Source organism: Uloborus diversus, chromosome 1, assembly GCF_026930045.1.
Source record: "Uloborus diversus isolate 005 chromosome 1, Udiv.v.3.1, whole genome shotgun sequence".
Classification (NCBI taxonomy): Eukaryota; Metazoa; Arthropoda; class Arachnida; order Araneae; family Uloboridae; genus Uloborus; species Uloborus diversus.
This window is the reverse complement of record NC_072731.1, coordinates 89,470,147-89,483,086: the sequence shown is the minus strand read 5'-3', so window position 1 is coordinate 89,483,086 and position 12,940 is coordinate 89,470,147. Positions and strand designations below refer to the sequence as shown.

General features: G+C 33.4%; 1 protein-coding gene across 1 annotated transcript in view; it reads right to left on the bottom strand.

Annotated features, from left to right (window-relative positions):
- Nucleotides 1-12,474, bottom strand: part of LOC129221504 (protein pelota-like) — a 45,832-nt gene extending 33,358 nt beyond the window's left edge. The window contains exon 1 of the mRNA XM_054856257.1: nucleotides 12,365-12,474. Within this exon, the coding sequence (XP_054712232.1) occupies nucleotides 12,365-12,405 (41 nt within the window). The 5' untranslated portion in view covers nucleotides 12,406-12,474. The remainder of the gene's footprint in view (nucleotides 1-12,364) is intronic.
- Nucleotides 12,475-12,940: the final 466 nt, after the last annotated feature.

Genomic DNA, 12,940 nt, shown 5'->3' with positions numbered 1-12,940 from the left:
TGAATGAAACTTCATGCTTTATCAAATAATAGAATACAGTCAAATCATGTTATCGTGATCAACCGAAATTTTACCCCATTCTGGATGTCACGTCACCTTTCAAAGTCCCGATTTTATGATATATGTTAAATGGCTCCAGATTTCATGAATGTTTTATCAGAAAGCTCCAGTTACAAGGATACACTCTGGGCTGCAATAACAGGATTGATTTTTTCTTCATTACTGAAACATAGACGTTAGGTAATGATAACATCCAGAAAAGAAAACTGACGAAATTCATGAAAAACAATAAGACCCTTCTGTAATTAGAAGAGCTTGTAGCACAGTGGTGCCGACTCCATGGGGTCTGAGGGGGCCCAAGCCCCCTCAAAAACTTTTTTGAGGGGGCAGAGCCCCCCCCCCCAATAATTTAAGCAAATTATTAGGTATTTAATGCTTTCTATTCTCACAAATTTGTCTTAATATATTTTATTTTCCTTGTTTGAAGATAGTTAAATTGTAAAATACATTCAGTAGTGAGTTAAAACAAATAATTATTATGTTAAAAAACAGGTTAACTGAAAATAAGTGGTGTGAATAATGATCGTGTTACGGTGCTGCGAGCACTTAGAATTTGTCGCAGTGTGCGAACCTGTGCATCAAGTTTGTCCGATCAACAATGGAGCAGAAGTGAGTGAACAGCTTGGCTGTTCTTCATAACCACCGAGATATTTTGGATGAATTGGATATTCGATCAGTCGTTAACGACTTCAAATTCAGTAATAATCTAGTCAGGCAGTCGACATTTGCACCTTTCTAAAGATAGCCCTAATAATGGTATTTAAAGCAATTTTAAAAATATCTGTAAAATAGAGAATTAACTACATACAGAACGTTAGATTTAAAATTTTGAAATATTAGTACTATTTTATTACCGTATTACTATCGTACTGTATTAGTTATTTTCAAATACTTTTATATTTTCAGGGTATGAGACCCTATAAAAACCAGCTATTTACATACTATATTAACTTTATTAACTACTAGTGGTACCAGCACGGCTTTGCCCGTTGTTGTAAATTAAAAGGTCGTTTGGTTCCCATGTATATTTACAAATAATGAATAATGAACTTTTCGCCAATTTGCTATGTCCATTTGCTCGCCTATGTTACGGTTTCTCGTTATGATAATTTCGTAATTTTCTATTTCACGTTATGATAATTTGCTGGGTAAAATCTTCTTAAAATTGGAGTAGAAAAAGAACAACATCTAATTTTCGAAAAATCGCTTCGAAGTGCACATTCCCATGCTACGAAGAAGTTTTGTGTCAAATTTCATGAAAATCGGCTCAACGGTTTAGGCGCTGAGTGCATCACAGAGATCCCAATACCCAGAAAGAGAGACTTTGAGCTTTATCATTAGTAAAGATAAAGTTATTAAACAAATTAACTTTGGGACATTATTTTTATTTAATGAACTCTGAGTGTTATTCAAAGCAAGTTTAAATTAGCTATTTAACTTATTAATCAAAGTGGAACAGCAATACTTTATGCTTTATTTTTTTAATGATAGTTTAAAATTTATTTAAATATAATTTCAATCTTTTTATAGATTCACTGTTCTGTAATAGTGCAAAAAAAAAAAAAAAAAAAAAAAAAAAAATAATATACTATAGATTAAATTAACTTTTTTTTTTCTCCTTTTTCAAAGCCAAAATATGTGTCGAGTTAGCAAGAGTCGAGTTTTCGGGATTCTAATGTTGATAATATATTAATCTAAAATGCTTAAAAAACTAAAACTTACTTTTCCCAACTCCAATTTAGAAATCTTCCGGGGGTTAGACCCGTGGTATGCCCCCCCTCTCCCAATATTGTTTGTAGGTCGGAGCTACTGATAGTGAACTTCCATGCAAGTCAAGTGTCACCTTATATCAATGACTAGCCACGTCTTTGCACGATTTCTCCAAAATAGAACTGTAAAAATGTCCCTCACTGAAAGCAATTGACATGATTTAATTGAACCAGAAAATTTGTATACCAATTCTTAGATTGACTTTGAAAACGCCATGCCACATAATGTTTGTTTGTATAAATCAAATACACCAGAAAATATGTAAATTGGCATTTTCAAGGTTCAAAATCTGAACTTTTTTTTTTGGAAAAAGGGGTGGTTCCGGGGGATTACATACCTCCTGGACCATCGATGACGTCCAGCCCCCCCCCCCCCCCAATAATTTTTACAAGTTGGCGCCCCTGGTACAGCACATTCTCTCAAAAACTAACAGTAGGATCTGTACATAAGTTTTGAGTGCTGCAGGTGTTACCTTTCAACTTGAGGGACAATAAAAAGGAATGTAAAAGTTTCAAGTGCTTAGCATAATGGCATAATAAAAACATGAACAGTTTCCCATGTATTACTTTAACAAGAAGATTCATGTGGATTCTGAAACTGGACTGCAAAAGCTGTGGGAGGTGCGGGGCCTCTCGGAGCCCCTTGTCAGTTTAGTCGTTGGGCCCCCCCTCCCCCCAAAAGTACAAAATTTATATTAAGTTGATTCAGAGTCAGGCTTTCCTGAGGGCTGGGCCCCTTGTTTTTGACTGGGCTGATGTGGCCTCTCATCGGCCCTGAAGAGATGAGAAAGACCATAGCTACCCAGTTATAGTTGAATAGTCATTGCAAGCATTTTCACATGATGAGTGAAATAGATAAAAGTTAAGCTCTTAGATTAACAAGGAGAAGAAACACAGAATCTAAAGCATAGAAAAACTGTAGAAGGCATTCGCCATTGTTTGAAACAAGGAGGAAAATGAATGACAGTTGGTTCCTTCACTAGATTATTTTCAACTGATAAAGCGCAATAGTAGAAGATTTTTTTTTTTTTCACATGAAAATCAACCTTTTAGAAAGTAGGATTGTTTCAATTGTGATTTACGAAGCAAATCTATATTAGGAGATATTTTACTGTGAAATTAAGAAAAAAAAAGGGAGGCATTTTTGTTAAATAAAAAAAAAAAAATAGATTAATTAAATAATGAAGAATATCAAATAATGAATTTATTAAATGTGAATTTACTAAAAAATATTGATTAATTATGTATTAGTATTTGAGCTATTCTGGGTGAGACATTGCTCCGGTTGCCATGATACTCCCAAGCAGTCCCAAAGCAGACATTATAACGAGGTTTGAGTGTAAAAGCATGCAAATTGCATACATCTAATGAAAAGAGACGCTAGGCTCTAAGCCAAAAAAAGTTAGCAATTCATTTATTAGTTATAGTTACAGAGTATAAACAGAAGCAACCAATTTTTGATATAATTAATTATATTCAAGTGTTCAAGATAATAAACTGTTTCACAATTTGGTATGCAGGCATTGGCAGTTTGTGCACCAAAACCAGGTTTTAAAAAAGGTGCAGTATGGGGGAGGGGGGTCAAGTTAGGTGGAAGGTGCCCCTACAGCTGACTTTTTCCATGAATTGAAGTTCAACGTTGATATAAAATGACATCCAAAAAATTCAGGACATAACCAGAAAAATCAGGTTTGATGGTCACAGTCACAGTAGACTCCTTTCACTTTTTATGAAATAATAACTTGATAAAAATATAAAACCACTCACAAAATCAATTTATTCTCTTTAAACAAATTAATTGATCAACTTCATCACTCTTTGATCTATTGTTAATTTTGAACATAGAAAAGTGGAGGGGCAGTCTCTTGACTTTTAAAAGTGTGGGGGAAGTTGCCCCCCCCTACAAACCTCCCCTCTGTACGAGCCGTCTATGTATGCAGCAAATACAGTGGAATTTACTTAATAGGATCACCGGTTAAATGGAGCAGCCACTTATACTTATTCGGACCAAATATCAAAGAACCAAAACAAATCCCATTACACAAGTCAAATATTATTCGCTTATTGGGATCAAAAATTCATTTTAATTGGACCAAGGAACATGAGAACAAATTAGAAAAAAAATTAAAATTGCCCGCTTGAAACGAGTTTTAAGAAGGGTCATGCAATAAAAATCAGTAAACCCAGCAATATTTACAGGAAAAAAATGGTTAATGAAGCACCCACTATATATGTGTAAACTGTTTTGGCAGAGATCAAAATTTCAGTGAAATTTCAAATTTCTTCAATTCCAGTAAGCAAGTTCAATATGAAAACTTTTTCAAAAACTTTTTTAGTTATAAAATGCGTAATTAACAAATCCTTGGAATTTTTAACAGCCATTATTTTTTTTTTTGCACTTATTTTTACACTTTTTATTGGAAATCGGTCAATGCAGGAACGATCCTGACAGATAAACGGAAGGCAACCCTATATTTTGGCGCTAAATGATATCATTCTCAAACTTGGCGACAAGGATTCTTCCTGTACCTCGTGCGTGGTTTAAAAAATGGCTTGAAGAATGTAGTAATGAGTAATGTGTTAATGTTTTTATTATGATGAGATTTTTACAATTAAATATGCATGAAAGTAAGTGAAACATTTTCTTGGATGTAACTATATTAAGTTGTATCTCTTTGTTTTTTTTTATTTGAAAAAGAGCATGTTGCTTTATTTATGCTTACTGTCTGACCACGGATTGTATGGAATGACAAACACCGTTTTACAGCCGGAAATGGATAAATTTATTATTATTTTACCGATGTCAGCTTTTGCAGAAGCAGAGTCTCAGTCAAATGAGCGAAATACGCGCATCAAATTTTTACTTTTCCCCCTTAATCACATAGATTTGTTGATCTGGACGTTTGAAAATTCCATGCAATCTGTGGTTGGACAGTACAACGGTCATGAAATTAAAAGCATGTATTAAGATTTATTATGGCTAGGCCTTAGGTTTTTTTTTCTAGATTATCATTCTGTGCATCTGTACTTTCTATCCGGACAAAATTTATATTTATTTATGCCATAATTTGACGTCTTTCAGATATGTAATATAATATGGGAAATTGTTGTTAGACGTTAGCTTGCATAGGTGTGCATTGAATAAACGTTTCTCGTGTGCTAGTGCTTGAGATTTTTGCTTCCCCCCCCCCTTGAATAATCGAATAGGCTTCTTTTAATTTCCTGCCTAAATTAACGTACATTTCTTTAAGACGTCCTTAAGGATTCTTCCTGTAAGCGTGCATGTATTCACATCATTAAACGTTTATCCTTTGAAACATTTAGATGTTTCCTTTTCCTTGTATAATTAAAGCTACTGAGTTGCTTAATTATCCAAAATTTGCAATCATTTTTCTCAGACGTGTTGACTTTTGTCAGAATTGATCCTGTCAGCCTTTAGCGTGCATAGATCTGCGTCAACTAGAAATCTGTTATCGTGAGTAAATTGTTTAATTTCCTTCATTTATGAAAACCATTTTGATGTATAGTTAATTTAATTACTGCCAGAATTAAATTTATTCCTGTCATCTATTCTTAAGGGCAGATTCCTCCTGTTAGCCATTAGCGTGCAAAGATGTGTTTCTAATGAACGCTATTGAAAATTGTACTGTAAAGCATTTTTGTTCCTTGAACAATTAGGAATATTTAGCAGCAAATTTAATTTTCTGCCAAAATTAACTTTCTTTCAGATATCAAGTCTTAAGTAAGGATTATTTCTGTCTCCTGTGTAGTTGAGCATCAAATGACTTCATTCTGACATTTCATTAACATTTTGCCATATCTCTTAATATTTTAATGAAACTGGGTTAAGCAATTTTTTCAATCTTTAAATTTGATACAAAGATACTTCTGAAACAATTTTGTTATTTAAATTAAAATTTATTTACATGCATCACATGCGGACATCTAAAGTCAACCTTTGGTAACTTGCTTGTGGATAAGCTAATATTTTTGCTCTATTAATACAGCAATGACGAAACAAATTGCAGATTTTGAAAGCTATGGTTCCAATGTAAAGGGAACATATCTCATAAGTTTAGAAATAATTAGTTAAACCATTGAAAAAGAAATATGTCTATGCCTATTCCATTGAAAATGGTCATTTTGTCCCCCACGTGACGGTTTCTGTATTTCATAAAAAAGAAATAATTTTTGAAGAAAGTTTTGGCTAAAGAAGTCACACATGCGTTTGTGATGTCTTAAGCAACAAAATTTTGTTCATTATCCTTTTAAATTATTATTTTTTATGAAATATACGAAGCGTCACGTGTGAGAAAAAATTACCATTTTCCGTGGAATAGCCCTTTAACTGTTCAATTTCCCGGCAAAATATTTCCTTCAAAAATTAACTCTGTAAAGGTTCTTCCTGTTAAGTCCCCTTCCCTTCAACCATCATATCTTTTCATCTTGTTGAATATTCTCCCTATTAGCCTTCCCGGGTGTGCCAAAAATGAACATATTAATTTTCATATTCTTAGTGTCAAAAATCAGTATGTTGTTTAATTTACTGTCAAAATTCATGCATTTTAGATATTATTATCCAGCATTATAGATGTGTAAGAAATAGGTGTTTATCATGAGTAAAATACTTATTTCTTAATCCTTACACAATTGAAACTAATTAGCTGTTTAATTCATTACTTAAAATTATATGCCAGATTTTTAATCTCTACTGAACTTTAACTTTGTCTAGCAACAAATGAAAGATTTTTGTAGTTTGCTAAGAGCTAAATTATTTAAGCATGAAACACTATTCTATTAAATTAGTAGGGCACCTGGTACATTTGTCAATAGAACCTGAAGTATAAGTTCACCTTTCATTGAGCAGTCATTGTTAGAGCAATGATTGAAATCTTTGAGATTGTGGGTTTTTCACTGGTCAGTCATCAGTTCCAAGTTCATCTGATGCACAAAATTCCTGCGGACATGTGTATAAAAATGCTTTATTTCAGTGTGCCCAGAGTTTAATGTTCTATTTGTATTATGAATACATTTTTCGCTTATTGTGTATTTTTCCGAAGGGTTCTTCCATGTTAGTTTACCAAGATGTCAATTGTTTGATCCTGAATAGCGAGAAGGTGGATGATTTCATGCAAACTTAAAGCACAACACTAGTTGAATTTAGACTTTGCATGACAGTTACTTTATTAAAGTCTGCTGCAAAGTCTTAATTTTGCTGGTAATAATGCTTTAACTGGACCTTTCAATGAACAGGAACAACCATTAGAACCTTTGAAATGCTGGGTCTATGCTTTGCAGTCAGAAATCAGTATTAAGTTCATCTGATGCACAAACTTCCTGTAGGATAAGTATAAAAATAATTATTTCAATGTGGCCCAAAGTTGAATGTTTAATTTGTATTGTGAATTATGAATACATTTTTGTTTATTAATGTATCTGTTTTTCAGAAGGGTTCCATAGTTTACCAAGATGTCAATTGTTTGATCCTGAATAATGAGAAGATGGATGAGGTTATAGAAACTGAAAGCACACTAGTTGAATTTAGAACTTGCACAACAGTTACTTTATTAAAGTCCGCTGTGAAGTACTAATTTTGCTGGCAATAATGCTTTAAAACCGACTTGTTAAAATTCAAGTGCATTCAACATCAGTCATATAGTGTAGTCTAAATATATGATTCTTGTGTCTGATGTAATAAAAAGCATTTACAGAATTAATATAAAGGGATGTTGTCACTTAATTTATGACTAAAACCCTCTTTAAAAATGCTAACATTTTTAGGCTAATTTTCCTCGAGATAAAAAGTTTGGTTTGAACATTTTTACTTGATCACAGATATATTTTATTTCTGGTACAATTATTGTGCTTAGAATTGTATCACAGCTGGCTTTAAAAAATCTGTATTATTCTATTTTAAAACAAATTCTTGCTGTTATCATACCAAGAATGGATATGCTTCTCTAAGTTATTCCTGTAGTTAGCTCAGTACTCTATTTTCTTGGTGCAAAAGTTTCATAAATGTCAAAACAAAAACATTTACAAAACTTCTTTGGCATGCTGGCATTAAAACTTAGAGATCACTATCTGTAATTTTATGGTGTAGGAAATTAGGGGTATGAGGAAAGTAGAAATTAAGTAAAGTATTCTAGTGAGTGGAATCAAAAGAAAGTGAGCATTAAATCAACATTGAATTTTAAGTAAAAAGTATCAGCAGAACTTAAGTGTATAATAGCAGTGGTATTTATGCTTTATGTTATTGATATGTTTCAAAAATCCCGTCAAAGCAATGACATATATAGTTTTTCCAATTATGTATTTAAATATTAAATTTCAAAGCTATAGTTAAAAGAGAAAATGATTGTCTTTCTTTGGGTCAAATATATTTTTCTTGTACTTTAATTTGTTTTCTACAAAAGCACGATATTAGTAGTTAATGGTAAAAATAATATAGTAGTTTGGTAACAAGTTTAGCATGATAGTCATTAGGCATCTATTTTCCGTGGGGATTTTAAAAAAATCATCCTTTCAAATTAACAGAGGAGTAATTTTAAGCTATATTCATATTTCAATGTCAAGAACATTTGAGCAAGAGCATTAAAAATATTCGCACCATGTTGAATAAGTGCTGAAAAGCATGTGGAGACATTCCTCAATTTATCATACCATCCAATTTTTAAGAATGTTTTATTCTGGATTTGGTTATATGCTGTGTAATTGTGTTTTTCAGTGTTAGCATTTAAACAACACACATTACAATTATAAGTGGGTAATTTTGCTTCTAAATTAAAATAAAACCACAACATTATATTTTGCATATGCTTCACACTTAGCAGGTTTTATTTTATAATACAATCAATGTAATTGACGTTCGATTTTAACAAATTTACTGTAGTACATTCGTCCCTCGTATAACGGTATTTGCACAACACGGTTTCGATATTACACAGTACGAAACTTCAATTCAATACTTCATGGTTTTGATATAACACGAAAGTTACTTTAATAAAGAAGACATTTCTTTTCTGTTTAATACATTCTGTTAATGTTTGATAACTCTAATGAGGTTTTACTTTGTTTTTCATGACACTTGGTTTCGATATAACACGATAGACATGCTTTGATTTGCATTATTTCTAAGTCTCGTTTAACACGGTTTCGATACAACACGATACATAATGACATGATTTTTACCATGTACATGATTAATTAGTGTAAAAAATATGTTAATAAGTTTTAAAAAGTCTCGTGTAACACGATTTCGATACTGCACGGAACGAATACGAGAGACGCCTGTATATTTACAAGAAAATTATTCAGCTTTATATATTAAATAGTTTTATTAAGAATTGTTATTTCACTTTATGTTTCACATAGGGTTTTATTAAGAGTTTGTCAAATTTTAATCTATTCAGAATTCTATCATGTATCATGTGAAACACATTACTTGGAAAATTCTTTTCTATTTTAAACAAGTGTTATCGTTTTTTCTTTCTCCTTAATCCGTTTGCTATATGAACATTTTTCTGTATTAAACTTTTTTTTAATTACTAAAAAGTCATAGTTTTGATTTTTTTTTTTAAATGAAGGCTGTTTTGAGTGTACAAGCACCTGACAGGATCATCATTTCAAAAAAAAAAAAAAAAAACATGGGAACGATGCGAAAAATACTCAGTTTCTATTGCAGGAGAAAATCAAGAGTAGGGAATTTTTAAACGGAGAGGGGGGGGGGGGGGTGCACCCCTAGTCACGTTAATTTAATGTCTGTTAATCATGGAGTAGGAGAGGATAGGAATTTTTTTAGTTTGTCAGTTTGAAGATACATTTGCCCTTTGTATACTTATATGCACATATTATATAAATTGGGCTAAGTAAATAACTTAATGAAGTAGTAACTTGCTCCTTGCCTTTTCGCTGCAATAAATTAATAAATAATAGTTTAACGTAACAAATCGGTGGGTAGCCTTAAGTCCAGGTAGGTTTGCGTTTTCTTTGAAGTGGAAGGGGGGGGGGGGGAGAATTCTAACATATTCTCTATTAAGGGGCAGCACAATCAGAAATATTTTTCTGCGGTCCTTCATTTCGAAATTTGACATGGAGGGAGGGGGGTGTGCACTCAATGTGAATTGACTTGTGGAAAACAATGAAAAACACGCCCGCTATCCACTTATAACTAATAAAAAGCATTATTTTTCCAAAGCAAGGGGACTTTCGACCTTCCTCCCTTTCGTCCACATGGAGGGGGGCAAGTGGGGGCTCAAGCCCCACCTTGGAAATTAGAACGTCCTTGCTTTTAGTACTTTTTTCTAGCAAGAAAGAAAAAACATTTCTCCAGCCATTAATGAATAAATTATTAAAAATGTCAAATTTTAATAACTAATCTGTACTGAAATCGGTTTCAATGCGGAAAGTATCTTACTAAACCATGGAAAAAATATCTGACCCCCCCCCTTAAAATTTTGCTTATGCGTGCTCATGCCCCGAACCCCCTAAATGACGACGGACTTACTTGTGGCTCATTAGCAATCTTCGTGTTTTCATAAGCACTCAAGGATTAGTGAGAATTGCTTGAGACTCAAAGAAGGTGCTCCCCCCCCCTCCCAAAGCCCAATATCTAAGGTTGTGCTTCTGTTTTTGGGCGTCCACTGATGTCCTGTGAATTTCTTCATTTGCAAGGAAGTACTACTTTTGCTATTTACTCACGTTCTTAATAAGTCATACATATCATTTTATTACCAATCGCTGAACTCTCAATATTTATTGCCACAGTATCCAACTATTTATTGCTGCTTTTTCCAAACCTAATGCATAACGGCATGGGGTTGGAAAAGCGATATACAGTTCATTTTGACACAAAAGTTAATATTGTTTCTCTTGAAAGTTGCGTATGCTGTATCTATGTTACAAAAAAAGAAAAGAGAGAAAATATTAAAATTTTTAATGAACCATTTCTAATGAAAAATGTTACAAATATTATTTTGCAAAAAAAGTTTGCAAAATTACTGCATCTAGGGGTTTTCCCCTCCCCTTAAGAGCAAGGGTGCACCCCCTCCAAAATAAGACCGCATAACAGAGAAAATACCACTCGAAATACCCCCCCTCCCATAACAATTTCGATGGTGCAGTGCGCCATGACCTCCCCAAGGTGGGTACCCCTCTGCATCTATGTGTTTCGTAGTTGTCCCCTCCCTCCAATCGGGAGCAGCACCCGTAGCTCTGTGGTAGAAGCTTCGTCTTCCAAGTCGAAGATCGTGGGTTCGATTCCCGCCTGTGCATTGAGTGTTATTTCCTGATCTAGTGTTGTAAATCTTTCCTGTGTGTGTCCGGAGGCAAGGCGCTTGGCACGCAGTCCTCTATCTATGTGAAGCTGTCTAGCTTCTAAATAAATAGATAAATAAAGTGCAACGAGTGGGACTTCAGAGCAGACAGCATGATTGAAATTTTTAGGGAGAGGAGGGTTTGCTAAAAGTTGTCTTTGTCGTTTTTAGGGATCTCATTTTGGGGATGCATTTGAGGGGAGGGGACGTCATTGTTCTTGAGGGGGAAGAGGAGCATTTCTGACTTAGGAAAAATTTTTTTGGTGCAAATGGAATTTCATAAAAAATGCGGAAAAACTGTAACGTCATTTAGTTTGTTTTATTATAATTCAAAATATATAACTTTAGAATACAGAACGAACCAGTTTATTTTCTTAAACTAATTTGCATTTAATGATGTTTACCATTCTTGAAAATACCAAATACATGAAAAAAAGTACACTTAAAATCGGAAAGAACATACTCCTTCAGGAAGTGTTTCCAGAAAGGAAAAATAAACTGCAACTGTATTGCTTATGGTATCGCACTTTTTTTTTTGGCATCATGTTCGTCATGTTGATAAGAACTCGCCTTGAAATAGATGAAGTCGCCAATATGGTAACCATGGACTCAGGATCGTTCCTGCATTGACCGACGTGTCTTTTTATTTACTTCTGGCTATTGAATTCAATCAATAATGACTGGATGGAATAACTAAAACCGTATGGGTCTGAACATGTTGTTGAACATGTGTAAGAAAATAAATTGTTAGCATCATTGTAATTTTTTTTTAATGGAAAAATTTTGTAGTGATTTTTTTTTCTTTGTATGCTCACCATACATGTGTACTGAAAATACTCATAATGGCATTTGAATGTATTGTGTAGGGTATGTTCAATCAAGCTACACAAGTCCTGTTCGCTTAATCGGACTAGCCGGTTATTAGGACCAAAATGGTTTCGTCCAAATGTGGTCCTATTCCACTGTAAAATGAGAAATCATTGAATACAGTATATCACACATTTCATTACATTTTCGAAAAGTATGGCAAAAAAAAAAAAAAAAAAAGTGCAAAGACATGTTAGAACAAGACTGAACATTTTTAATGAAACAATAAATTGAAAATTATCATAAATCACGAACATCTATACAGAACTAATATCGCTTTCAGGAAACGTATAAAATTAAACAAATATAAATAAATGCAACAAAAGTTTTGGTGGGGATTAAAAATAAACATACCCACTACCGTCTTTTTCAACATATTTGTGTAATAACTTCATGATTTTGAGCTGTAACTACGTAATCATATTTACTTCTGACTTAGCATAGAAAAAATATTCTGTTCGAAAACATACAGTTACAGTCACGAATACAGAAAGACATTAAAAAAAGGGGAGACAAAAATGTCTGAAGAGCTAAAATTCCGCTTCAGAAAGTTTTCCATCAAAGACTAAGAGCTGAGCAAAAAGTAGTAATTGTAAATTAAATAGGGATAACACAGTTAAAATTGATAATTAACACCTCTGACATATTTTTACAATATTATAGTGCTTTGATTAGTAACATCCAAAATCTTTAGGGATTTACGTGGCGGGCTTCTCCTCTTCAGTACACTTATTGGCCAATTATGGCTATGTACGCATACAGCAACCGATCGACCTCGGTCGGCCGAGTCATGACGGCAGCGGTTGATTTGATGACGTCGCGGTTAGTGTCCATAAGATTAAGATTTAGATCTATTCCTTTAAAGACTGCTGTGCTCCCTCTCTACTTCTTAATGCTAATTCTGACTGCACAAGTGACCGCAGTATACCT